The 27,808-nt window shown below is 45.4% G+C and overlaps 1 protein-coding gene across 1 annotated transcript in view; it reads left to right on the top strand.

Annotated features, from left to right (window-relative positions):
• Positions 1-3,621: 3,621 nt before the first annotated feature.
• The window catches only part of FAM207A (family with sequence similarity 207 member A), a 44,821-nt gene continuing 20,634 nt past the window's right edge, over positions 3,622-27,808 (top strand). The window contains exons 1-2 of the mRNA XM_033171831.1: positions 3,622-3,771; positions 5,502-5,604. Coding sequence (XP_033027722.1) covers positions 3,637-3,771; positions 5,502-5,604 — 238 coding nt within the window. The 5' untranslated portion in view covers positions 3,622-3,636. The remainder of the gene's footprint in view (positions 3,772-5,501; positions 5,605-27,808) is intronic.

Below are 27,808 nucleotides of genomic sequence, written 5' to 3' on the forward strand. Positions count from 1 at the left end.
CCTGAGAAGGGCAGTATATACCGGTAAATGAAAATGAAAAAAATTGCCCATTTTCAAAATGAGATAAAGCAAGAACTGATGTTCCCAAGGACCTAAATGGTGATTAGAAATGGAAAAAAATATTTTTGAAAGGTGTAGCAATTTTTAAATTTTAATAAATTATCTATGGAAGGGTAAACAATGAGGTGAACAAGTTTGCAGATGATATTCAAGTATTTAGGCTGGTGAAAATTGTAATGGCCTTTGAAGAGCTCCCCCAAAAAATCCTCACATAAAATGGCAAATGCAAATAATTATAAAGAATTGTAAAGAAATTAACATTAGAACAAAATTTACATTTATGCTGATGGGGCCTGAACTGGCAGTGACAAACTAGTTAAGGTATTTTAGGTTACGGTGAACACAATCAAGACCTTAGCTCAGGTTATGTCAGCTTTTTATACTTCTTGTATTACTTTGGAAAAAAGTTATGCTTCCTCATCCTCCACAGTGCTCAAATTGTGAGGGCAGGGGCTGAATAGGATTGCCAAGTCTGACCCACTGATTCCTTACAATTTTAGGCTAAGGGGCTAAAAGGATCATTATAGGACATATGGGGTCAAGCCCCTCTGTTCCCCTCGTCATGATAGTGCTATGCTTCTTGGCATCACAATGTAGACTTTTGCAGTTGCTAAACAAGGAAGCAGATTGGTAGCAATTGTGGTGAAATGTTGCTAGTCCACTGTGGGGGTGAGGCACATCCTGATTCTGATGCAACCTATCAGGAGTTAAGTAAAAGATGCCTCACATGTGTGTAGTCATTTCCTGAGACTTCCTAAAGTAAAAAATAACTATCTGACAATATTTATTGTTACAAAACATTTGCTGGATAATAGTGCATCTTGACTGTCCAGGGGGCAAATATCACAAAACAATAAACCCCACTTAGCTAAACAGCTAAATGGTATATCTGCATGTTCATATGAAAAGTTTATTGGCTTTTCATTTTTTTTCCTTGTACACACTCAACACACCAACATGTGTGGCTACATAACTGACCTCATCTAGCCTTATATTCCTTTATAGTATTATATTAAATGCTAGATCCTTCCCAGTTTTATCAGTAGGAAAAGCGGCTGGGGCCAAATTATGTGTCATACATACAATACCACAATCTATTTGTGCACAGGGCGACAGTTTTAACCATTATTCATGTTTCAATGTAACTAGAGCGACATGATACTGGTTAATAGAAATGGTTCCTGCATCACAAATATTAATGTACAAATTGAGGCTACAAATTTGGAAGATACAGTATTTTCCAAACCAAGTAGCCCACTGGATTGTGACCTGGCACTACCACCATACAAACATGATATGACATAAAGACATAAGTTACATTTAGCATGTTTGGACTAAATGTAGATTCTGAAAAGGTTAAATGCTTCTGAAATATCCTATGATGAAATAACCTATTTGCACCACAATTGCCTTTGATATGTTACTTTGCACTTTTTTGTCTTATATTGTACAAACATTTTATTTTAGATTTTATTATTCAAAATATACCAATAATGAGACCATTACTATATATAAAGCATACCATTAGAATGATGAGCCTGATGCTTGTATACTTGTGATGCTGTTTAATAAATAGTAATTGATGCATACATAAAATGGCATTGTGGTTTTATTACTGATTTGGTAGATTCTAGTAAGGGGTGGTTTTTTTTGGTGATTTTTCAATCCCAGAAGCAACCATGATTTAGCTTACAGCTTTAAGGATGCACATAAGTGAGTGGCAGAGGAATCCTAAGCTCTGGGTGGAATCAGCAAGGCAGAGCAGGGCAGTGGGTCCACCATCTCCAAAGCTCTGCTGACCCACGCTGACAAGGACACACAGTATGCATGGTATGGGGTGGTGTGTGAGTTTTCTACTACTGTTTGTTGCACAGCTCCAGTCTTATGCAAGTCGAAGGGCTCAGATCAAGCCCCTCCCTGGAGAATGGCACCTGTGCTCCCCCACCCTGCCTCACTGGTACAGTGGAACAATCCAGTGCAATTTCCATGGCTGCCGTAAGGGCATCCGCTGTGGACAAGGAGTCCATGACATTCTAACTCCCTCCAGCAGCAAGGATTTTGTTTACTTATTGTTTATTATTAACTTTGCAAACCGCCCTTTATCTCAGCCTAGTTCACAGCATAAAAATACAAAATGAAAACACAACATACACAATAAAAACACAAACAAAAGCAGATGCATAACCACACCTGGAATACTGTGTCCAGTTCTGGGCACCACAATTTAAGGAGGAGGTTGACAAGCTGGAAGGTGTCCAGAGGGCAGCGACCAAGAGGATCAAGGGTCTGGAAACTAAGCCTTATGAGAAATGGTTGAAGGAGCTGGATAGGTTTTGCTTTGAAAAGAGATTGAGAGGTGATATAGAAGTCATAGGATTGTAGAGTTGGAACGGACCCTAAGGGTCATCTTAGTGCAGCCCCCTGCAAGGCAGGACTATGCAGCTATCCCATATGATAGCCATCTTCAAATATCTCAAGGGAAGATAGAGCAAGCTTGTTTTCTCCTGTTCCAGAGAGTAGGACTCAAACCAATGACTTCAAGTTAGAAGAAAGGTGATTCTGGCTAAACATCAGAAAGAGCCTTCTGACAGTTAAGAGCTGTTTTGACAGTGCTTGGATGGAAGGTGGCAGACTCTCCTACCTTTGAGGTTTCTCAGCAGAGCTTGGATGGCCATCTGTCATGGACGCTTCAGCTGAGATACCTGCATTGCAGGGGGTTGGACTGGATGACCCTCGGGGTCCCTCCCAATTCTACAATTTTCTATGAAGAGGAACCTTTTTGCCTGGTCCCTAAAGGAGTACCATGGGGGCAGCAGGCGAGCTTCCCTGGGGAGAGCCATCCTGTGGATCAGGAGGGCAACTTGAAGCCCGTTGAAGACATTGGGGTTCACATGGGGAGACAGAGGCAAGAAGCGCGGGGTGAACAGGTGGAACCAAAGAACAGGTGGAGAAGGAAGAAGGGGCTTCGAAGGGCGCTGCTCGTTCCTCGTCCGTTGGTTCCCCCCTTTCTGGAGCAGAGAGAGAGAGAGAGAGAAGCCGGACTTGGAGGAACCAGACAGGCGCCCATCTTGGACACCGGGCCGCCCTCACGGCCTCTTCTTGCGTGGCCACAAGCCCCCATGGAGGCGCCCGAGACCGAAGGGAAGGCGCAGGCCGCGCTCTCCGACCGAGCGACGCCCCTGCCTCCCTCAGAAATGGCAGCCTGACGGGGGCAGCGAGAGGGCGAGGGCATTTCGCGTCCTTGGTGGGCCTTCCTGGGCCCCCGCGGGGCTTCGCGACCGGGCTGCCTTGGACGCCAGGGCCGCTGTCTGCGCGGCGTCTAGTACGGCGGCCGCCTGCCTTCTCCCCCGTTTCCACCGGCCCTGGTGGCCTCCGTAAGCCGCCTCGGGGCCGCGCCAGGGAGAAAGGCCTTCTCCGCGTGGCGCTGAGGGAGACGGCGCCCCCGAGCAGCGGAGCCGGTCGATGCGGCAGCACGTGGCGCGCGGCCTACGCGCTTCCCCGGGGCGCCGCGAGGGGGCGACTTCCCTCGGCCTTCTCCCAAGCCTTCCTCCTCCTTCTCCTGCCGCTGCCGCCGCCATGGTGGGCAAAGCGGCGAGACGGCCGCGGCTGCACCGGGCGGCGCCCAGGCCGGCCAAGGACCTCTGGACCCCGCGCGAGAACGAGGCGCCGCTCCCGACGGGCGCCCAGGCGGCGAGGGCTGCGGCGGGCGAGGTGAGGCCTCCACGAGGCCGCGGGCGGAGGCGGCGTCCGGCGTTGCCGCGACCTCGCTTGCGGGGTTTGGCTGCCTGTTCCGGCGCCTGAAGCCCCCCTCGCCCCCCCCCCCGGGCGCGGCTGCCTTGCCTGCAGGTGGACTGGATGCCCTCGGGGTTCCTCCCTCCCACCTGTGCGAGTCCATGAGCTCGGGAAGGAGGGAAGGGGCTGGGCGGGGGGCGGAGAGCGGCATGGAGGCGAGGAGGCGCCCCTTCATCGGGGGCATCTGGTCTTCGAGCGCCTCGTCCGCCCCATTATTCCTTAGTTCGTGGGCGAGGCGGAGGAGGAAAGGAAGATGCAGCCTCCTCGCCTCCTTCCCGCTCCTTTTGCAGCGCCAGGCATTTGGGGGGGGGGCAGGTGCAAGTAAGTAAATGGAAGGGCTTAACTCACTGACCCATTGCGCCACAGACAACTGGGTTCTTGGCCACCCCACCCCACCCCACCCCACCCCGAAATACGTCCATCCTGCGCCCATGGCACCAGAGGGGGAAGGGCGTGGGCCAGGTGTGGGGGAACCTCTGGCCTGCCAGGTGTTGCAGAGCAGCAGTTCCCAGCAGCCCCTGGGGCAACATCTGGGCAGTTGCCTGAGAAAGTTGACATCCCTTGAACCCTCTGTCAAAAGCTCAGGGGGGAGTGCTGGAACTCACCCTGAATTCCTTCTTCGTTCTCTTTGAATGGCAATGGCGCCCACCTGAGAAGGGCCAGGGCTGAGTTCCAGCTGGAAAAAAGCCTTGGTCCAGCCCATGGCACTTGGTAGCACCTACAGCGGTAGACCAAAATGAGTTCAGAGCTCGGAACAAGGCTCTCCACAAGATGGTGATGCAGGACGTGTTTCTGGAGGGCAAAACTTTTCTTAGGGCAGGAGGAGGTGAGGAGTGAGCCATCTCTTGTCAGATTCATAGGAAAATCTGAAAGGCAGATCCTGTAACTGCCGCTTCAGTTTTGGGTAGTTTATTCGTTTTATCACCTTTACTTTTTATTTACCAATTTGGGTCAAAAGTTATAGTAGGAGTAAAAAAAAATGAATATCCACTGATTACAGAAATAATTCTTTGAGAATAAAAACTGACCAAAATTTTGCTATTATACTTGAGATATGGTAAAGTAACAACTCTTCAACCTAGTATATTCTGGCCAATATATTTAATGCTTTTGTCATAGGCGTTGCCATAATTTATTTTTTGAGGGGGGCAGACTCTGTTAGGGGGCAGAACGAGTTCTGTGATGCAATTGGCCAGTTAAGTATTTCTATTTATTTACTGTGGGGGGAGTCCCAATCCCCCCGTCTAGCCCCATGGCTTTTGGTCTCCTGCTCATGGATGGTGCAGCAGAAATAGCCTAACAGAAATGCCATTTGCACTTGTAGCAGCAAAACCAAACACCTTCATCTGCCCCAGCTGCAACAAAACATGTCTTTCCTTTATCATTCTCCATAGCTACAGCAGGCACTGTAACTCTCCAGTGGTTTGACTTTACTCTCAAAAGTGCCTTCTTCTGTTGTCTCCTGAGACAGACGGATGCCAGCAACAACAACAGTGCATGGGACAAAGGGAATAGTTACATCACATTTTATTCTTAACATGGTTTTTTTTTTAATCACATCTGATGAAATGTATAGTAGTCCACCTGAGCTTATGCCGTGATGAAGGTGTCACAAGACTCTTTGTTGTTCTTGTCTGTGTCAGAACCAGGTATTTTTGACCTCAAACGTCTTTGCTGGAGTGAAGATTGATACAAAAAGTCTGGTGAAGACATTGGACATTGATTCGAGAAGCATTTCTTCAGCCATAAAGGGTAAGAATTAAGGATTTTCTAGCACATCTGCCACACAGTGACAAAGAATGCAAAAATCCACTTACTGAATCAAACCTATTCTCTTCCTAGCTTCAACAATTTGTAAATTGACTAGATTCTTTGGAATGGGTTACAACTTTTTCCACTTAGCTGTTGAATTTTACACCACCTGAAGATGTTAACCCTATTTGCATACAGTTTAAGCCAACACCACTCAGATGTAAGGTTTTTCTTAAGCTGGCAACGCCTTTGTTGAGAGCCAGTGTGGTATAGTGGTTAAGAGCGGTAGACTCGTAATCTGGGGAACCGGGTTCGCGTCTCCGCTCCTCCACATGCAGCTGCTGGGTGACCTTGGGCTAGTCATACTTCTCTGAAGTCTCGCAGCCCCACTCACCTCACAGAGTGTTTGTTGTGGGGGAGGAGGATGAAAGGAGAATGTTAGCCGCTTTGAGACTCCTTCAGGTAGTGATAAAGCGGGATATCAAATCCAAACTCCTTCTTCTTCTTCTTTGAAGCAGTTTGTATGAAACTAGATAAAATAAAAAATTCCTTCCAGTAGCACCTTAGAGACCAACTAAATTTGTTCTTGGTATGAGCTTTCGTGTGCTCATATGAAACTAGACTTAGTTTTGGTTTGCTGAACTATTGTATTTGAATGCCCTTCCTGGAACAAGACACTCCCTTCTCTAATAACGTAGCAGGGTACACTGCCCACCCTAGCTCTGGGCTCATCCACACTTGCCTTTTGTCCCACGCTTTCTAGGCACAGATCTGTGCTTTAAAGTGCTGTGTCTGAGCACTCCCCCCTGTGCTTCCCTGGCAACAAACCCACTTTCTAATGCTGACTTGGACCAAATGGCAGTTTGGGTTTTCTACAGATTGCGGTTTGTTTTGATTCAGCAGCAAAGAGTGGATTTTTGTGGGAAAGCACTGGGGCAAGAAGAAAAAAGCACTCTATCACAGCACTTAAAGTGTGGGCTGATGCCGATAAATGTGTCACCAAAAGATGAGCCCTTATACGCTGCTTACCACCACCACCCCCAAATTTTTTAAATTAAACCATACAAATTACACCATAAAGTATCCAGAAGTGTCTGCTTCGGCTTCACAAACATGCGGGGAAAAAGAAATAAGAAAGATTTCTGGGACAAAGGAACTATTTGGCGCTTGCAAAACACCAAGTATAAATTGGGAGGCTTGAGTATGGTCCAAGCCAGAGGGGAGAGGGGGGACAGAAGATGGGGAGGGGGCGTTATGTGCTACTTGTGAGATGCCCCTTGGATCTTCGCTCTAGGACTGAGTCTATTAATTGGGTGGGAACCCTTATCATCTCTAGCTTGCAAAAGCAGCGTCATGGGCAGCTTCTGCTTTTGAATTGTTTTGAGAGGTTTCTCATTATGTTATGAATGTTAATAAATCTTTTTTTGCAATAATGAAATTGCATAATGTGCTGCCCTGTGGAAATTCAGGCAGTGCATCCGTGCACATTGCAACTTGGTTTCTCAAATCACCTGACCCTTTGCATATAACACTAAAATGTAGCTTATTGCAAGAGGGAGCTGCAGCCAAGGAAGTGTCCTGGACCCGGCTGTTCTTGTGTTCTCAGGCTGTGTGCACAAGCCTCAATTTTCTGCTCTTCCCCATTCCCTCTCCTCCTCTAGCACCCCTGTGAGGAGGATGTGGGAAGCATTTGCTTATAGACCAACTTTTTAAATCTTTTAAGTCAGGGAAACGGATTAGTTTAAAACTGGGTGGATGAAACAAGCCAGGGGCAAACTGTTTACAAACTAAATAGATTCTCTTGAGTTTGGATTTAGTAGGGAATGCAAGTGAGTTTGAAAAGAAAAGTGCACACATTGAATCTGCTTGTGGCCATGTCAGAGCAGGTCAGGGGAGGTGGAAGGCTTGAGCCGAAGAGTCATCGTTCCTTGGGCACGTAGCACTCAACAGGCCTTGCAGAATGATGCTTCCTTGTGTTTAAAGGTTTGCAAGAAGTACAGTCAAATACATTCTGTGACTTGCTGACAGTTCCTTCTGAGCTCTTCTTCAGATATAAATATTTCTGATTTAAAATTAAAACTAAAGCACGAGAGACAAGTCATTCAGAATGAAAATGAAGGCTTATGATGTATGTAATAAAAACAGTTTCTATTTCAGTGTTCAAAATGCATTAAGCTTTTGTCTAGTAAATGCCCACAAAGGTCACTGTTATAGCTGTTCTCTGCATTATTAACATAGTGGTTTTGTAGGGTAATATAAAATTGAAATATTACGTTTAATAATCTGTTTTTCCTCCCTGGGATGCACAAGGGCCTTGGAGATCCCAGCTGCAGATGAGCTCATTATTGAGCTGGACCCTGCACTATTTTTTAGCTGGAGAGAGTGGGACTCAATGTTCCTTATTTCAGCAAGAAAAATGTTAGTATTAATAGTCATATAATCTGAAATGTTGGTGAAAGGAGTTTGGCAATTGAGAGTCTAGCTTCTAGCTCATGAGAATAGATTTTTAAGCACCTTGGAAGTTGAACGGAATCTGTTCCAGAAGTCTGTTCAACTTCCAAAACGTTCAAAAACCAAAGTGCAGAAGCCCTGTTGGATGTTCGGCTTCTAAAAATAGTTCGCAAACCAGAACACTCATGCCAAAACATTTGAGAACTAAGCTGTTCAAAAACCAAGGTACGACTGTATACAGTATTTTAATTTTAATTTTAATTATGGCCTGGTAATACTCATAGCCTTGGAGAGGTTAAAGTGCTGAATAAGGAATGTGGCGGCTGTTACTTTCCTGATCTCAAGTTGCATCTATAGTTTGTGATGATAACATTTCATATAGCAAGGCACTAATCTAGAATGCTCTGCATTTAATCTGGCAAATGCAATTCTGTGTTAGCCAATGCTGTGCAACTACTGGGACAATACCTGCTCCCATTTGAAGCAGCAGGGTTAGGAAGGAAGCTGAGGCTTTCTATTGTGTAAGTGCAAAATAGCACACTTGCTATGGTGAGTGAAAATTTGGATGCTTCAATGTGGGAATGAGCAGTTCTCTTGGTGGAGGTTCTCAGCATCACAATAGATTGATTGATTGATTGATTGATTTTGTGTGTGTTGCATAAAAACTTAAATGATCTCATTAACAAATGAATCTCAAGTTTTATTGGTATCTTCCAGCATGATGGCAGGTCTTCACAATGTTCATAGGTCTTGGTGTGCTTGGTTTTGTTTATACCCTTTCTCTTCAGGCCCATGGAAGGGACCCATAGGGTCCTCTTGTCCAACCCTCTGCAGTCCAATCCATACTGTTGTCCACATTAATCTTCCTCTACCACCATGAATTCTCTGTTGTCCATGTGATGTTCTACTCCAGCTCAGTGCCTTCCTACACTTTCCCTTCCCTTGGCCTTCATTTTCGTATACCGTGGGTACTCCAAAAACAAGAGGATGTGAAAAAATCCAATTTGAGGGAGGGGAATGTGTGGGAAAGCCATGAGCCAGAATGGACAATGGAAAACTAATGGAAGTTCAGGACATCTGCTATGCACATTGAACAGCTGTATGGATGAGTCCTTCCTCTACTTCGTTTTCTGTCAACAGGTGGCAACATTTATTCTACATACCAGAAGCAAAATTTTCAAGCCTTGCTGTTTATTCCAGCAGTTCAGATCTTTGAGACACTCTGCCATCATAGAATTTACATAATGCATTTAGTTTTAGCTACTCATTTGCCCTAGATTTACTTACTTATTTGAAGGATTTTTACCCCATTCTTCAGCCCAAAAAGGCTTCCATAGTGGCTTACAGTGATCCAGTCCCTCCCCTCAGGCTTGCACAATCTCAAGAGATGTGATGAAACAGGATTGGGAAGGAGGAGAAGCAAAGCAAACTCCAGAACTAGTACTAGCTTATTAAGTCTTCCTCACAACTAGCTGGAGAGGAGGATAGGCAAATCAAATCAAATAAAATATCTTTATTACGGTCAAAGACCAGAAAACAGATAATGACAATCTGTAATCGGATATTTTAATGTATTTTAATATCTGTTGGAGGCCGCCCAGAGTGCTGGGGGGACCCAGCCAGATGGGCGGGGTACAAATAATAAATTATTATTATTATTATTATTATTATTATTATTAAGCATTGAAGGATGAAATATATAACAAAATTATAATCCAATTCATAGAATTGGTACTTTTAGGCTTAAAATTTAAGATTAAAAAATTTTAAAATTACAAATTAATGGATCTTTACCACCTATTAACATTCCTTCTAAAGGTAAAGCTTGAGTCTCAGTCACTGTTCTTTGCTGACGTCATTATTCGTCTTAACTCTCGTCGCTATATAACAGAATTTTGCAACGATCCTAGTGGTCTCTAAATCTTTGTCCGCTAGGAGGTGTCTGGTGTAATCTTGCTCTGCATGGCTGGGCAATTTCCCCAGCAGGGGTTCTGGATAGGCAAGTGACAGCTCTGTCAGGGAAGAGTGTCTCTGTCCACAGTTTGGCACATGTGTAGGTGCCAGAGGGGCTGGTAAAAATGGTTGCTGTTTGTATTCATTTGCAAAGCTGGATAAGCCCTACATTTAAATTACTGTACACATTTGGCATGCTAAATATATCTTGTTTGAACACTGCTGTGGTTGTTAATGCACAAAGCCTTGGCTGTGAGCCCTGGAAGACCTGCTCCCTGCCTCACAAGCCTTTCCCCATCTGGCCTGCAAGCGCAAGGCCCTGACTGAGCAGAGCTGAGGAAGCCTCTGTAGTTTGAGCCCCATGCACTAGCAGGCTGCCTATTCACTATTGCATCCTAGTTGTGCTAGGATACGAACTCTTTAAGGTGCCGCTAGAGACAGTGAAAGGTTATGCACGGGGCTAAAAATCAAGTTAGCACCTAAAATGTTTTCCACCATTCTTTTATAGGAAGTGGGGGGAGGGTGACCTACCCCTTTGTCTTGAGCCCTTTTGCCTGAACAGGAGTTGCAAAGAGTGGCAAGCAGGACACACGTCTGCTCACAGTTCTTTCTCTGGCTGCTTCCCCATTTCCAGCTGGTTTTGCCAGTCATTTGTTTAGGCGTTTCTATATCACCCTTTACCAGAAAGAACATTTTTTGAAAATAAGATAAAATATATTGTATAATAAACACAACATTGAAATAAATATCATAAGGTACATTAAAACATAGTTTGCAGCAGCATTAAGCATACTTAACCCATTAGTACCTGAAAGCCTGACAAATCATCGTCATAATTTTATTATTGGTACCCTGCCTATCTGACTGGGTTGCCCCAGCCACTCTGGGCCGCTCCCAACAAAATATAAAAACACAGTGAGACATCAAACATGAAGAGTTTCCCTATACAGGGCTGCCTTCAGATGCCTTCTAAAATAGTTGTTTATTTCCTTGACATCTGACGGGAGGGCATTCCACAGGGCGAGCGTGACTGCCAAGAAGACCCTCTGCCTGGTTCCCTATAACCTCACTTCTCGCAGGGAGGGAACTGCCACAAGGACTGAATGATGACTCATTGCACAAGGGGGTGGAGACACTCCCCCTTCAGGTATACAGGGCTGGAACCATTTAGGGCTTTAAAGGATTAAGTTTGACACCCACAGTACCACTGTAGTTGCATCTTCCCCCAAAATAAATTAAAGATTGTCAGCAGTTTGACAACTAATATTCAAAAGTAAATTAGTTCAATTTAGCTGCTTCTGGCTTTGGTCCATGCAGATGCCTTCTTCTATATCTGAGGCACACTTCATAATAATTTGGAGTCATTATATGAATGTTTGCAATTTTTTAGTGCTTTTGATTGGATTTATGTTCAGTTCAACCCCTCCTTTCCTCTCTTTGTTTTTCTTTTTCTGTAGTGTTTAGATTATAGACTTTCAGTAGGGATCTGTTTTGTTTAACTTTGTTTAACTACTACTGACAGTGGTTTATAAATCATATTAAACTTGACTCTTAGGAAAAAAAATATGGCAAACTTTTACAGTCTGGCTTATATCTCTTATTAGGTGTGATTTTCAAATCACACTAGATAAAGTTGTGCCCAAACCTATCCACTTTCCCATTGTATTTCTGCTGGATACTATTATGAGGCAAGCCTTGTTTGGAGAGAAGAGAGAGTGATAGAAATGATGGGCTGCATTGGTAAGAAGCAAGCCTTTTAAAAAAGAAAAGGAAGGAAGGAAGGAAGGAAGGAAGAAGAAGAAAGCCTTGTTTAGATAAATGTGCATGAGGTTTTGATGGGCTTACCAGTGGCTGCCCTTGGAGGATGCCTTGAGCCATGTCACCAAACACCAGCCAAGCCATTGCTCTTGATGAGGCTCTTACTGCCCTGCCAGAGGCCATCTTCAGGTTCTCCCCATGAGCTCCACAGAGTGGGAGCAAAGGGGGAATCCCTGCATCTTTGATTTACTCCGCCCACTTCCTCCACAGGCAGGCACAGAAGTCCTGGGCTTAGGCCAACAGCACAGGAGCCAAGCACCCGAGTAGAGGAGGCCCAATGAAAGATCTTACATATAGGTGAGAGCAACCTAGGGCATGGGTGTAAACAGGCCTGTGAAGCAGCAGATATGAAATAAAACTGTACTTCCAGCACCCCAGATGTGAATCTCTGCCTTCTTGGACTGTGCTGTCAGATGTGGGCCCATGGAAGACAGAAAACCTTTGAGGTTCCCTTCCCCTGACATACAGCACAGGGGTATGTTAAAAGATCAAGATTGGAACCGTGATGGTGTGGAGTTGGCAGTGAGCTGTGGACATTCAAATAACTCTTAAGATGCTGTAAACTCAAGATGTCAGCATCTGAAGTCTAGGATTGGGTGGTGAGTTTTAATAGTGGGGTTTCCTCAACTATCTCTAGTTCTGTCTTTCTGCTCATCTACACTAGTAATAAATCTCTGCATAGTGCTGCTGAAACAAACGTTTTATTTTGGTACCGGACTTAGGCACCTCTCCCAAAGTGCTGTAATGTTTCTCTCCTTTGTGTACAGTCATGATCTGTTATTGTACTCATGGCAGCTTGTTCTTCCAGAGCATAATAAAAAGGGGAAAGAATAACTCTGTCATGAGGATGCATCATGGCTTGGAGCACTGCTCCCAATCAGGCACGTGAAATCTTGGAATGGTGCAAAGATTGGCCAGCACCTGCTTGGCTAATATCCTTTACAGTAAAAATAAAAAATGTGAAACAGATCGGCTGTTCTATTGCAGTATCAGTTTGCATGTGAGGAGATTTAAAATTTATCTTCTTTCATGTAGTGGTGAAATGGATAATCAGATAAGAGAAAGCCGTCGTGTTTTCATTTCCAGAGTGGCTACCTGGCTCAGATAAAGATGCTGGTTTCTACTTTCCGTTCCACAGCATTTCATAACCCAGAATTCTGTTCAGCTCCCTGCAAAACAGCTGCAGATTGCTGGCTTAATTCTTGACGTATAGTTGTGCAATAAATAGATCAGTGTTTTAGCTATACTCCTCTCTGTGCAATCTATTGGAAAGACTTAAAAAATCAAGGGCAAGCTCTGAAATAGGGTTTTTTAGTGCATGAAATGGTTGTTGTTGTTGTTGTTGTTGTTGTTGTTGTTATTTAGTCATTTAGTCGTGTCCGACTCTTTGTGACCCCATGGACCAGAGCACGCCAGGACTCTCAACCCACAGCGCCACCCGCGTCCCTGTAAGTCGTCATAGAACTGGTCTATTTCTTCAGCACCGGTAGTTGGTGCATAAACTTGGATTACTGTGATGTTAAAAGGTCTGCCTTGGATTCGTATTGAGATCATTCTGTCATTCGAGATCATTCTATCATAACAACAGCAACAGCAACAACAACAACACAGCAATACAATAATGATGGTGATGTTACCTAGTGTCATTTTACAAAATTGTCACTAGCAGTGTTTCTTCATGTTGTTGTGCAATGCTGCTTTCTCAAGAGTGCCCTATCAGCACTCTGCTGAGGGCTTTCCTGGATTGCCAGTATATGATTCTGTTGAAATGGTGTCTTTGTGAAGAGCAAGGTTTAGAAACATTAAGCCTTGGTGGTTCATGTCCGGCAATCCTGTGTGCCCTCTGTTTAAGGCAGTGATAAGCCGGGTTCATTGGGTTAGGACAGGGGTCTGCAACCTTTAAGACACAAAGAGCCACTTGGACCCGTTTCCAAAGGAAAAAACAACAACTGGGAGCCGCAAAACCATTGCGACATTTAAAACAAATATAATGCTGCATATATTGTTTCTTACCTTAATGCAATAATAATAAATAACGTATAGGAGCCAATGCAAAGTATAATTAGTAAAAACAACAAGAATAAGTTCTTACTTTTTTGCATTGACTCAGGGGCGTACCCAGAATCAAAACTGGGGGGGGGGGCAAGCCATGGTCGTTCAGGTTGTGACATTTCAGCACGGAAAGGCGAATGAAACCAAAATTTTAGGGAAATTATATATAATTATAGCAGGGCTTTATTACAGTAGTTATTACAATTATTTGCTTGGTTTTTTTAAATTTTTATTCTAGTTACATGTCTTATACCAGGGGTGGCCAACTCCCAAGAAACTGTGATCTACTTTCAGCAGTGATCTACCCCCGTTTTTTGGGGTTCAGCTCAAAGTTGTTTTGGGGGGGTGTGGTGGGTGGGAGAGAGGGCTTCCCCCTCTAAGATAGGTTGGCAAGCGAACTAATAAAGAAAGAAAAAGGGGGGTGGGAATGGAAAAGTGGGGTGGAAAAATATAAATTGGGGGTGGGGTGGGGTGGGGTGGGGAGAATATCTATTAAAAATATGTAGTAGTTTAAAAAATAAAAATAAAGGGGGGAAATCTTTTTCTTCTTTTTCCTTTTTTTGAAAACAAAAACAAAAGGGGAAGAGAAAAGAAAAAGGGGGGATAGAGGGAGAAAAGGGTAATAATAAAAATTCAAATAGAGTGGCTGCAGCAGCTGTGGGGGGTGTTTGTTTGTTTTTCGTTTGTTTGTTTGTTTTAAAAATGGGATTTCTCCCCTTGGATTAAAAAAGGAGGGGAGGAAGAAAAAGAGAGGGGGGGAGAGCAAGGCAAAAAGCAAAAAAGCAAAAAACAGGTTTGAGGGGGGGAATCGCGCCAGGCACTGCAGCGCGCCGGTCTCGGGGCTCCAGGCCCCCGAGCCGCCCTTGGGGCCGTCGTTGAGCATGTACACCGCCCGCAGCGAGCGCTGGCGAAGCACCGGTTGGCGGAGGTTTCAGAAGCAGCCCGGACGTTTTCGCCGCCGCCGCCCCAAAGCAGCTCTACTTCATCCTGTCGGCGACCATCACCGCCCTCCCGTCACGGGGACGCCTGGCCCGCCTGCTCCGCCCTCCGCGCGGCCGCTTTGAAAAGGATTCCGCCCGACAGGGGCTGCTCAGAACAGGGGCCGCTCCAATCGCCGCCGCCACCTCCCGCCGCCTTTATTATCCCGACTCTTTTCTCTCTCTCTCTCTCTCTCAATAACTCGCAAAGCCCAGCTCCTTCTTCTCCCCGCCCTAACGCCACCCTCATTGGCACGTTCCCCTCAAACAGGAACAGGCATCCCGGCGGCTCATTGGCCGGACGAAGCGTCGCTCTCCCGTGCCCGCCTCCCGCCTTCATCCTCAGTGGCTACCTCAGCGGTAAGGCCCTGGCTCCGAGCCTATGCGCCAAGGCGGGCGATCTGTCCTGCCAATCGGCACGCCGAGGTGGTAAAAGCTCAGCCCTCCCCACACGCTTATTGGTGTGAAGAAGTCGCTTCCTCTCTCTGGGAGTGGTCAAGGTGGACATCAATCTTGGGTCTGTCCTTGGGAACCCCGAGAGGGCTGAGAAAGACCGCCCAGCTGTTCAACGTTGATGCGGATTATTCATGGGTTTTTTGGCCCTTTTTTTGCCGATAACCATTTAATTATTATTGAAAGGGCATTGAAAGGGGGCATGCTGGAGCCGCGGGAGACCTGTCAGAGAGCCGCATGCGGCTCCGGAGCCGCAGGTTGCTGACCCCCGGGTTAGGAATTCCCTCCAGAAATTGGAAAACTGCAGGCCCTCAGCGTCAGTCTGCACCTCCATGTCCTCCATCTTCAGTGGAATATTTAGCATCACTGTGGTGAGCATTTGCACCCTTTCCTGCTACTTGGAAAAGGGGAGACTGGTTGCTCCAGGCAATCCTTTCAGCGCAGCATCTCCACTAGTCCTTTTTATCTTTCACTCCTCAGAACATTAGATCCTTTTTAATAGTTTTTATAGTTTATTTTTGCTTTGGCAGGAGGAGAGCTTTAACTTTAAGCTGTTCATGCCATCTCCCAGCCTGTGTTTTAAAATCAACCGTGGAGACCCTTCTCTGTGTTCTACCACAAGGCCACAAGGAATGGTGCATGTGGTGGCAGTGTGAGAAAGAGCCTCTTCTGGGTTAGCATCCTGACTATGGAACATGTTCCCTGTGGTGTGGTTTGCTCCAGCAGTATGGCACTCTCCACACCAACTGAAACCATTCCTGGAAAACCTGATGTTCTAACTTTACTGGATGAGGATCTTTATGAAAACTTCTGCTGTTTTTCTTAATTTCTATTCTGATGTGAGTTTTAATTGTTGTTTTTATTAGTTTTTTTTATTATTCTGATATAGTTCATGATGCAAGCTGCCCTGAAAGCATTCATGATTAAAGCATGATATGAACCTTTTAAATAAATCCCTGCAGTGCTGTTGATTGCTTTTATCCTCACATTGTAGGTTGGGTTGAGTAGGCAGAGAAGAAGCCCAACAATTGTGGAGCATGCTCAGTGGAGCTGAAGAGCTCACTGATGGGGGCTGGAGAAGAAAGCAGGGATGGAATGGGGTGGCTGGAACATTGAACAGATGCATTCTCCACCGCAGAATGTTATTGCAGGGCCCCACATGTGACATATAAATCCATCCAGTGTTGCATGGATGGATTTCCCCTTCCTTTCCCCCCTAGTCTCCTGCGCCATCGACAGTCTGCTCCAGAGTGACCCCTGGCATGTTTTGGGGGGGGGGGATATGCTGAAATGTTGAGTTTCATCATTTATTTTCTCCTGGAATACCTCTACCCCAAGGTTTGTGCAGTTAGGGATGAGAGGAGAGGAATCCAGTGTCTGGCAGAATGTATATCAGTTTCTGGTTGGCACCATTTGAGACAGAGAATGTTAGCGTATCAGATGATGGACTGATATGGGCAGAGGGAGACAGAGAAATGGCTTTCTCATTACATTACAGAGCATATCCTCAAGTCTCCCCATCTGTGCCATGAAAAACTTCCCTTGCTGAATGTAGAGATCCCAGAATAGAAAATAGATTAAAGAGAAAGGAGTCCCTCCATCTCCAATGTTGAGAGGCCTGAACACCCACCCACCCACCCAGGCTCCTGTTTCAGGCTGCTTGGAGCCCTGAAGAAGAACACTCCTTGAGGGGGTGGTCAGCAGAAGGGGTGAACTAGGAATAACTGCTTTGCAAAGTGATTTCATTGGGGAAAACAGATGTTCTGCCTAAGGACCCCATTTGCTTTAGTATTTTGCAAAGAAAATACACCTTCCCTGAAACTAAGCAGTGCCACATCAATGCGCAAGGAGTACTTTGCACATTTTGTTCTATTCTTTTAAATCCTGGCTGGCACAGGCTCTGCCATTCAGTTCTAAAGAAGTTGATTGTCTAAACCTGAATGGCCTTTCTCTTAAGTCAAACAATGTGGGATTTTATCTCTTCATGGGGCAAATGCAGACTCTGCAGCATTCAGTGAAAGCTTTTTGGTGGTGTCCCAATCTGATTTCAAGTGGATTGTGCAGATTCTATTTGGAAAGCAAGTGCTGTGAGTGAGATTAAGGGGTGTGCCTAATGTTCTTTGGGGATTTATTTTACGTATTTATTTCACAAAATTTATATACTGCTTGATTTATATTCCACTTTCCTGTAAGAAAATCTAGAGGTGGTTTGCAAAAAGGTGTTTTTGGGTTTTTTTAAGAAGAAGTTTTGAATGGACAGGTCATTTTTGACTACATTGTAACTGCATGGGGAAATGAGATACCAGAGCACTCGGTTGACCTGCATAGAGAAACTGCTGCATGTTTGGAGGTCAGGTGGTAAGCGGATAGGAAGGTCAGTTTAACAGAGTTCAAATCAATTGGCTTAATTACTATAGAACTGATAGGTTTTGAATTATGTATGGATGCCTCTTTGGAGAGCCACAAGAGAGGAATGAAATAAGGTGGGTGGAGTTGCTGTGGACAACTGTTTTCGTTCTGGAGAGTCAGACTGACCCCCATGGGAAAGCTATGGGCATTGTAGGCCTTCTGTGTGGTTTGTGCCACGTGGTCATCCTAAATACGCAAGAAGGAGTGAAACAAGAATGATATTGCATCTCAGATATTTAATTCTCAGCTAGCTACATTGTGTACTGTTTCAGTTGCCTATGGCCTTAAATGAGAATAACAAGAACCCAATACTTTGTTGTTAGAATTCATTTTTAGTGGAAAAGGGATATGTTGTAAATAACCTCTGCCTCATTTGTAGAACCAGAAATCAGTTGCGGTGCAGTGCCATTGGGTTTGATCACAGCCTAGCAAAGTTGTCTTGCCCCATGTGTCTTGCTTTCCCAACTTCAGAATTGTCCTCCCTTTCGTGAGGCATCCTTTAAGGAGGGGTGGAGCCTCCTTCCTACACTTTGCTTCCCCTATAGTGGGCAGAGCCACCAGAGAAACACCCTCCCCAGCCCCACGCCTCTTCCAGTCAAGGACAGCGCAATGATCTCAGGTTACTTACAGGTAGGCAACATGGAAGGTCAGTTTCTCAGTGAACACAAAAGAGGTCTGGCCATTGGTTCTCCTCAACAGCCTCTGTTGGAATACCATTATTGCCCAGGCAAAATCCCAACCTCAGTGGAAAGCCTTTTCTATCTCTTTTGGTCTAGGTGGGCCAAATGGCCAGGCTGGTGGAGGGGGATGAGACAATCCTAAGGCTAAGAATGCTTTAGTGCCCACTCCTTTTTTTAAAAAAAGAAGTCTTAATAAGATATAATGGTTTTACATTCATTTTTTTTAAAAAAGCCAATCTCTTGCCACTTTTTAAACTGAAGAGCAGAATCCTATGACGTTCCAACAACAACTTGCTTTGTGTGTTTGTGTAGAGTAGGAGGTAATGCCTGTGCGGAGGAAGCAGTCTGATGGTGCTTGGGTGTTTAAACATGAATGTATAAAACAGAAGCCGTGACCAAAGCTTCTGAGGACAGAAAGACCATGAAAACGTGCCTCTTTCCTCTCCCCCCCCCCAACCTCCTAATATCTATGGCAGCAGTGTCTCACACTGAATGTAACTGACCTGTCGAAAGGACTCTGAATTGAAAACAGAGATGTTGTATGTACCCTTGTTAAGTCTGAAAAACCTTTCATAAAAACATCTGTTTAAAAAAAGGGTGAGTGCACTGCAGCTAAATTGTATGCAAGCACAATATACAGGGTGAGTCTTTCAAAAGGCCCCGTGGAACATGTGTACTCTGTATCCACGGGGCCTCTTTTAAAGGACTCACCCTGAATGAGACTGTAGTATGAGTTTGCTGCTTACACAGCAAGGAAGGTCGAGTGAATGTCCTAACATTTCAATTTCTATGCTTTGTGGTACTTGAGTGATTTTTGTAAAAAGAAACAAAAGCTTAAGTCTTTGCTCACACTAAAGGCTTCATGAAAGGTAAAGGTAAAGAGACTCCTGACCATTAGGTCCAGTCGTGTCCGACTCTGGGGTTGCGGCGCTCATCTTGCGTTACTGGCCGAGAGAGCCGGCGTACAGCTTCCGGGTCATGTGGCCAGCATGACTAAGCCGCTTTTGGCGAACCAGAGCAGCGCACAGAAACGCCATTTACCTTCCCGGAGGAGCAGTACCTATTTATCTACTTGCACTTTGACGTGCTTTTGAAATGCTAGGTTGGCAGGAGCAGGGACCGAGCAACGGGAGTTCACCCCATTGCGGGGATTCGAACCGCCGACCTTCTGATTGGCAAGCCCTAGGCTCTGGGGTTTAGACCACAGTGCCACCCGCATCCCTCATGAATATGTATGTTAATGTAGTATTTTAGTTTATTTTTTGTTAAACAGAATTCCTCATACTTTGAAATTAGCCCTCTGTTATTTTCCATATTTTATTTACCAAATGTCACTATTCTCTTCTAAAGAAACTACGCCTAATACTTAATGTGAGTATTTGCATAACAGAAGTGAAGTTGCTTTCTCTGCAGCTGCAATAGGAACAGATTTCAGCTTAATGTCATGTCAAGTCAGCTAATCTACTTAGAGCAATTTAGGCAGACACAAGGCCATAATATTCCCAGATTACAACCTTTCATCCCTTCATTATTATTTTAGTGTGAATCTGGTGGGTTATTAGAAGCAAGATTTGTGTGTATGTGTGTCTGTGTGATAAAATCCCATTTAATAAAACTTAGGAAATCTGCTCCAGGTCAGCTGTAGGGAATGATCTTCAAACATACCACAAAGTGCTCAGTTTCAATTCTCATTTTATATCTGGTTTATACAGTATTCTTTGTTGCAAGCACAGTCAAACTCCTGTTGCTGCCACGGGTAGATTGCCAGCCTACTTCAGTCATGCCTTCAAAATAAGAAATAATATATCAGGTAAATGATATAATAATAATAATAATAATAATAATAATAATAATAATAATAGGTAAAGCACCCCTGGAAGGTTAAGTCCAGTCAAAGGCGACTATGGGGTTGCGGGACTCATCTCACTTTTCAGGCCGAGGGAGCCAGTGTTTGTCCACAGACAGCTTTCCAGGTCATGTGGCCAGCAGGACTAAACCGCTTCTGGTGCAATGGGACACCATGACAGAAGCCAGAGCGCATGGAAATGCCGTTTACCTTTCCGCCACAGTGGTACCTATTTATCTTCCTGCACTAGTGTGCTTTCGAACTGCTAGGTTAATATTAATTATTATTATTATTATTATTAATATTATGTCCCCAGCCACTCTGGTTGGCTTACAGCCCATATAAAAACATAGTAAAAGTCAAACATTAAAAACTTCCTGATACAGGGCTGCCTTCTCACTCTTGTGAAGTAAGTATCCCTGAGATGTAGCCCAAGAACCTTGCTAATTTTGTGTTGACCTTCTGATACTTCTCTTACCCTTCAAGAGTGGACCCAGTGCGCACAACTGAGCCTACTTCAGTAGAGCTCAAGAGACTGGACAATATTGTTGGAAGGACATAGTATTGTCATCATGTTGAGTTGGAAGGGACCATGAGGGTCATCTAGTCCAACCGTCTGCAATGCAGGAATCTTTTGCCTAACGTGGGGCTCAAACCCACAACCCCGAGATTGGGAGTCTCCTTCTCTACCAATTGAGCTATCCCAGCCTTATTTTCAACTTCAAACTGGGCAGGGTAAACAAAATGGCAGGCAGACACAGGAAATAGAGACTTAGGTGGTTAAAGAAACTATGATATGAACTTATTTCTGTTTTTAATTGTGTTTGTCAGTGTTGTCCTGCACAGAGAGTCATCATTGCAACCAATGAGAGGACGGGAGGACTGGGGTGTGTGGTTTAGGAATCAATAAGTATTGGGCTTCGGGTTGTGCTTGGCTAGCCTGTGCAGGACTTTTCTGACCAAAGGCAAATCATTGATTTTGCCAAAGAAGGTTGGTTATTTTTTAAACAATTTAGTTTATGTAAAGTGAGGCTTTGAGTTTGAAACTGAGATTTGAATTTCAAACCAGAAACAGCAGGGAGTTTTGTAACTTGATAGCCATCTTAGTGCAAGCACACACTATGATTGTTCTGTACTAAGGGTGGATGATCGCCGAAGAATTGATGCTTTTGAATTATGGTGCTGGAGGAGACTCTTGAGAGTCCCATGGACTGCAAGAAGATCAAACCTTTCCATTCTCAAAGAAATCAGCCCTGAGTGCTCACTAGAAGGACAGATCCTGAAGTTGAGGCTCCAGTACTTTGGCCACCTCATGAGAAGAGAAGACTCCCTAGAAAAGACCCTGATGTTGGGAAAGATGGAGGGCACAAGGAGAAGGGGACGACAGAGAATGAGATGGTTGGACAGTGTTCTCGAAGCTACTAACATGAGTTTGGCCAAACTGCGAGAGGCAGTGAAGGATAGGCGTGCCTGGCGTGCTCTGGTCCATGGGGTCACGAAGAGTCGGACACGACTGAACGACTGAACAACAAAAAAGGGTGGATGGGGTCCCAGGCATATACAGTGGTACCTCAGGTTAAGAACTTAATTCATTCTGGAGGTCCGTTCTTAACCTGAAACTGTTCTTAACCCGAAGCACCACTTTAGCTAATGGAGCCTCCCGCTGCCGCTGTGCCACCGCCGCCCGATTTCTGTTCTCATCCTGAAGCAAAGTTCTTAACCCGAGTTCTATTTCTGGGTTAGCGGAGTCTGTAACTTGAAGCATCTGTAACCCGAGGTACCACTGTACTTGCTTCTGCAAGGAATAATGGCATTACAGTCTTTCACTGTGCTCTCATACTCATTTTTTTTGAAGAAGATAATTGAAAAGTGTTTCATTCAGGATAACATTTCTTCCAGTCTGTTGTTATTGTGGTTACAACTGACACAAATGCTGATGGCATTTTTCTCTTGAGATGCCAAGAGGTTGTTACATGGAGCCATTTGACTTTTCCAGAGCCATGGTACTTAAGCAAGGTGTTGCTGGAGGAGAATGACGTCATTTGTTTCTCAAAACACCAGGCCACTTAAAGAAATGAGCACCCCACGTGCCTGTTCCTTCTGTAAAATAGGCATGTAAAAATGATAAATGTTTGGTGTTTTCCCTCAGACCTTCATCTGTAACCAGAGTGCTGCTGGTGTAAAAGAAATGAAATTCAATTTCTTTTGGAGAAGATGTGTTACAGCATTTAAGGTTAAGTGTACTGAACACTTTGAACTTCTTTTAAGATGCAGTTTTCTTTCCCTCAAAATGAGTGTGATGCTCTCTTCTTGATAATTCCTTTCTGACTTTGAACAGCCTGATAGAGCATGGTTTTCAAATATTTCTTGGAATTAAGGCAAATGAGGATTCACAGGTCTCCTTCCCCATGTTTCTTTTTAGCATTGACTTGCTAGTTTCTCAATTAACAGATTGTGGTTGTGGCCACAGAGTTTTAGGGGATTTGGGTGCACTATTCTAGTGTTCTTGAATTGGTAGGGTGTTTGGGCCTGTGCTGATGCTTTGCTGATCCTCAAAAGGTGATTGGGAGGACTGGAGGACTGTGGAAGAGAAATGGTACCTATCTTCTCTCCTGGGGTGTTTCCACCATTGTGCCTGAACATGGAATTGAAAAAAATTGAATGATAAGGCTGAAGATGCCTGCTTGCAAAGCATTGTCAAGGTGTAGGGGTGAGTGTGGGTGTGAGTGAGAGGGAGAGAGAGAGAGAGATTTTGATTCAGTGTGTTGGTCTTTCCTAGCCCCCCCGCCCCCCCCCCAAGCCTGAATGTCCCCTTGTAAATCAGAGCAGTTATGCTTTATGACTGCAGAGTTAAGCAACTGCTACTAAACAGTTGCTAGCAGGAAGATGTATTCACTTCCTTCACTCTCACACATACTTTGACATATCTAGTCACATGTCAGCAATCATACTTGGATGTCAGGAGATACAGGACTAGAAATATAAGCCATTCAAAAACTTGCCTGGTGCTAAATCTCTCAGATGATACACTGATTCACAGTGCCAGCTTAGGTCTGCTATCGTACAATAGTAGAAAAATTGGAATTGAAATTGTCTGTGTAAGGTAAAGGTAAAGGGATCCCTGACTGTTAGGTCCAGTCGTGTCTGACTCTGGGGTTGCGGCGCTCATCTTGCTCTATAGGCTGAGGGAGCCAGCGTTTGTCCACAGACAGCTTCTGGGTCATGTGGCCAGCATGACTAAGCCGCTTCTGGCAAACCAGAGCAGTGCACGGAAACGCCATTTACCTTCCCGCCGGAGCGCTACCTATTTATCTACTTGCACTTTGAGGTGCTTTTGAACTGCTAGGTTGGCAGGAGCAGGGTCCGAGCAACGGGAGCTCACCCCTTCGCAGGGATTTGAACTGCCGGCCTTCCGATCGACAAGCCCTGGGCTCTGTGGTTTAACCCACAGCGCCACCCGCGTCCCCAGTGTCTGCATAGTCTTGTATAAATAAGTGTGCATCCCTTGTTTGTTGGTACAAAGTGGTTGTTGGCCACAAGTTTGCTGGCTGACTGATTTGCACAATTGGGGACTGAATTGTGGCAATAAAATACAGCATTTCTTAAATTTCTTGAGTGTTTCTGTTAGTACAAGACAGCATTCTGTCACAGCAAAGAGTCATGTGCCATCTTAAGGCTAAAAAGTAGTTGTGGCTTGAGCTTTTTGTAAACTGGAACCTACTTGGTGAGAGGTGTGTGTGTGTGTGTGTGTGTGTGTGTGTGCCTGCTTGGCTTGGCATTTGGCAAGGCTTTCATAGAACTAGAGGGGGAAGGGATCCCTTTTCAGAACCTCTTGTCTAGCCTTGTTTTAACTGATTGACTTGTCATCATAAATGAGCAACTAAGGACTTCACCCAGGAGGATGAGCTGCCAGAAGAGTGGTGCCACATTCAGCCTCTCTTCTGCTGCATTTCTTTGCTGGGTGTGGAAGAAGAACTGTTGTCTCCTTCCTGCCTAGCGCAGAATCCAAGCAGACGAGGGATAGAGCTTTCAAAGGGGCCCTCCTTTGGCACCTCATTTCATTTCATCTCTGTTGTGAGCCCCTCCTCTTCGCCTGGTGGAGACGTGGAGTGCTTCATCCCTGCATTGGCACCTCTTTCTGCTGTGATGCTGAACCTGCAGTAGGCAAAACTCCCTCTTATACATCCAGTGTAGAAATCAAGAGGGCTGGAAGTGGAGGAAAGAAAGGAATGCTGCCAGCCTGCTGCGTTTCAGTGCTAGATGAGCTGCAGGTGAACCTCCTGTGCATCTAGCATAGAAAAACAGTGGACTGGTGGCAGAGGGAGAAAGCAGTTGGTGCTTTTGCCAGGAGGTGGGTGTGCAGAAGGAGTGTCATCTTCACACAAATCCAGCTCAGGATTGGCAGTGAGATGTGCAAAGGAGGAAGGGAACACTATTTTTTTATTCACCTGCCTTTGATACATAAAAGGCACTGGAAAAGGGGGGAGGAGTGCCCTGCCAATGAGTAAAAAACAGGTGTTTGTTTTTTTTTTAAAAAAAGAATTGCTGTAACGTTGGGGAGTTTTCTTTACAAGGCTGCTTTATACTTTTCACAATAATTAGTTTCTTTTGCAAATACTGAATAGCATAACTACTTCTAGTCTCCTAGTTGTGGCAGGCTACGGTTTTTATTCTGTTGCATAGTTGTTGTGAAGCACGCTGACTTTGCCCTTCACAAATATCTGGGTATGCTGGATTAGGATCTATGCTAAAGCATTCAACGGGGCAGATTATAGCTGAGGTGCACAGCTTGGAAAATCAATATGCTGCTAATGAAAATGCTCTTTCACAGATATCGACTGAAAGAACGGGTAAGCCTTAGGAATCCTCAAATGCCCTCTGTGTGCACATGTTGGCTGTTATAAAAAGAGATATAAGGAAAGGGGGGGGGGAGAGAGAGAGAGAATCCAGAAATAATAGCAGGGGCAGGGGGAATAAAGGATCAGGAGATCCCACTCAGTCTCCCTCTCTATTTTAGGTTCTGTAAAGGGTAATGCAGGGAACTTGTAGCCCTCCAGACCAACCATTGACGAGTCTAGTTGGGGCTGATGGGAACTGGAGTCAAAGGTCAGAGGTTACTTATCCCTGGGGGTATCCCTGCACTGGGTTGGGGTGTTCAGTTGCATTGCTGTGACCTGTCTACTCTTCCCTAGCACCCAGCCTTGCTCTCCCCATTTAAATACAATTATTTCTCTGCCCACATGGGGTGCTCCTGAGTAAAGCGAACTCATGTCTTGCTTATGGATCAGCCTTGTTTGGATGCCCAGCTGGCTGATGTTGGGCTTTGCATAAAATAATCCTACTGGATTGACTAAACACTCAGCATTTGCCCAACAGTTACAAACTACAAGTTCTTAACTCCTTGCATAAAGTTTATTCTTTTTTCCTACCTCAACTGATGAAAAGATTTTTTATGTTTTAACTTTATTCACCTATTTAACGTTCTTAACATTAAGAAAATATGATGAGAATGTTTTACACACAACGTTCACTGTGACCAACCTAACACCAACCACAATGTGCAACTTGCATAGCAGAAATGTGTTGTCGTGTGTGTCATTCAAACCTCTCTTTAGGACCTCTCCGCAGATGCACAAGCCCTTCCTCCCTAAAGCCCCTCCTGCCCCCACCTCCCCGCGGGGGTCCCTCACGCCACCCATCACTCACCAGAATGGCTTTGGCCGTCTCCTGCTTGGAGCACTTCAGGGTTCGGAGCCCCCTGAGCTCAGCTGCCTGGCAACTCTGGATGACCCCCAGGAGTTTTAGCTGTTCATCCTCCAGCAGCTAAAATGCAAACGTCAGGCTGTCAGTTCCGAGTGGGGGGAGGGCTACTCCGCATCTGAGACTGCAGAGTGGGGGGCAAAGAGCCCGTGCAGTGGGGGGGCATGTCTGAGGGATCCAGTCCCTGCTCTTGTTTTCTCCGATACTCACCCCTGGGGAAGGGATGGGGAACCGCAGCAGAACTGCAAAAAGAAGGACATGGGAAGAGGTGAGTACCTGGCAAGGCTATTCCAAGAGTTTTCTCCTGGATTCCAAGTCCTACTGCAGGGGTGGGACACCCCAGCCCTTGGGGGCCAATCCTGGCCTCCTTTCCCCAGAATGGGGCACTCCAGGGAAGGTGCCCCTCCCGCTGACAACTGCCCCCCCCAGCCATGCTCTGCAGCCCTGCCCCCTGCTTCCTTCATTGGACACCACAAAATGGGTTGGCTGCTGGGGGGGGGGGGGTTGGGTTTCCAGCCCCTGGCCCAATGGACCTTGGCTCAGATGAGGCCATCTGGATCTTTGCATCCTTTGACTAGTTGCCCCCCCCCATGCCATGATCACTGCAGATGGTGACAGCAGTCACGAAATCAGAAGACGCCTGCTTCTTGGGAGAAAAGCAATGACAAACCTAGACAGCATCTTAAAAAGCAAAGACATCACCTTGCTGACAAAGGTCCGTATAGTTAAAACTATGGTTTTCCCAGTAGTAATGTACGGAAGTGAGAGCTGGACCATAAAGAAGGCTGATCGCCGTAGAATTGATGCTTTTGAATTATGGTGCTGGAGGAGACTCTTGAGAGTCCCATGGACTGCAAGAAGATCAAACCTATCCATTCTCAAAGAAATCGGCCCTGAGTGCTCATTAGAAGGACAGATCCTAAAGTTGAGGCTCCAGTACTTTGGCCACCTCATGAGAAGAGAAGACTCCCTAGAAAAGACCCTGATGTTGGGAAAGATGGAGGGCACAAGGAGAAGGGGACGACAGAGGATGAGATGGTTGGACAGTGTTCTTGAAGCTACTAACATGAGTTTGGCCAAACTGCGAGAGGCAGTGAAGGATAGGCGTGCCTGGCGTACTCTGGTCCATGGGGTCACGAAGTGTCGGACACGACTGAACAACAACAACAACAATGCCCATTTCTGCCACTTGCTCACCTGGCGCCACGGGCTGCTCTGGGCCTTGCTGGGGGGCCACCCTGTGGCAACAGCTGAAAAGGCGCCTGTGGCGGAATAATGCCTGGTTCATCATGGGTTAACCTATCACTCCCATGTTAGGTAGGTGTTCCCTGGGAGGCGGAGCTAGTTGGCATTCTAAAAGGAGGGGGAACAACCATTGAAAGGCAGTTGGGGGTTTGGCAGTTGGGGGGTGGAGGTTGAGAGAGAGAAAATGAGAGGTTAGGCTTTGGGGAATGGGAGGAAAGGTCATTACCATTGCTATGTTATAATAAAGCTGAATTACATGAGAAGAAGATTTGTACCAGTAATAACCCGAAACATCCATGTTTTCAAGTTACCTAATAAAGTTAAATGTGCTTAAACGTCCGTTGACTCTGGCAGTGGATCAGTACCTTAAGAGGTGTGACTAAGAGGAGAGAACAAAGCTTTCCTGTGGAAGAGGAAACCGTTTGCTTATTCTCCTGTCATACAGAGGGCTGGACAGTGAAGCCAAATGTGCCACGTAGTTGCCTAAAGTGAAGGTAAACTGCAGTAGTTGGGAACCCTGGTAGGGAGATCCCATAGGTGGCAAGAGGTTTTCAAACGTA

This window comes from Lacerta agilis, chromosome 1 (genome assembly GCF_009819535.1).
Source record: "Lacerta agilis isolate rLacAgi1 chromosome 1, rLacAgi1.pri, whole genome shotgun sequence".
Taxonomy (NCBI): Eukaryota; Metazoa; Chordata; class Lepidosauria; order Squamata; family Lacertidae; genus Lacerta; species Lacerta agilis.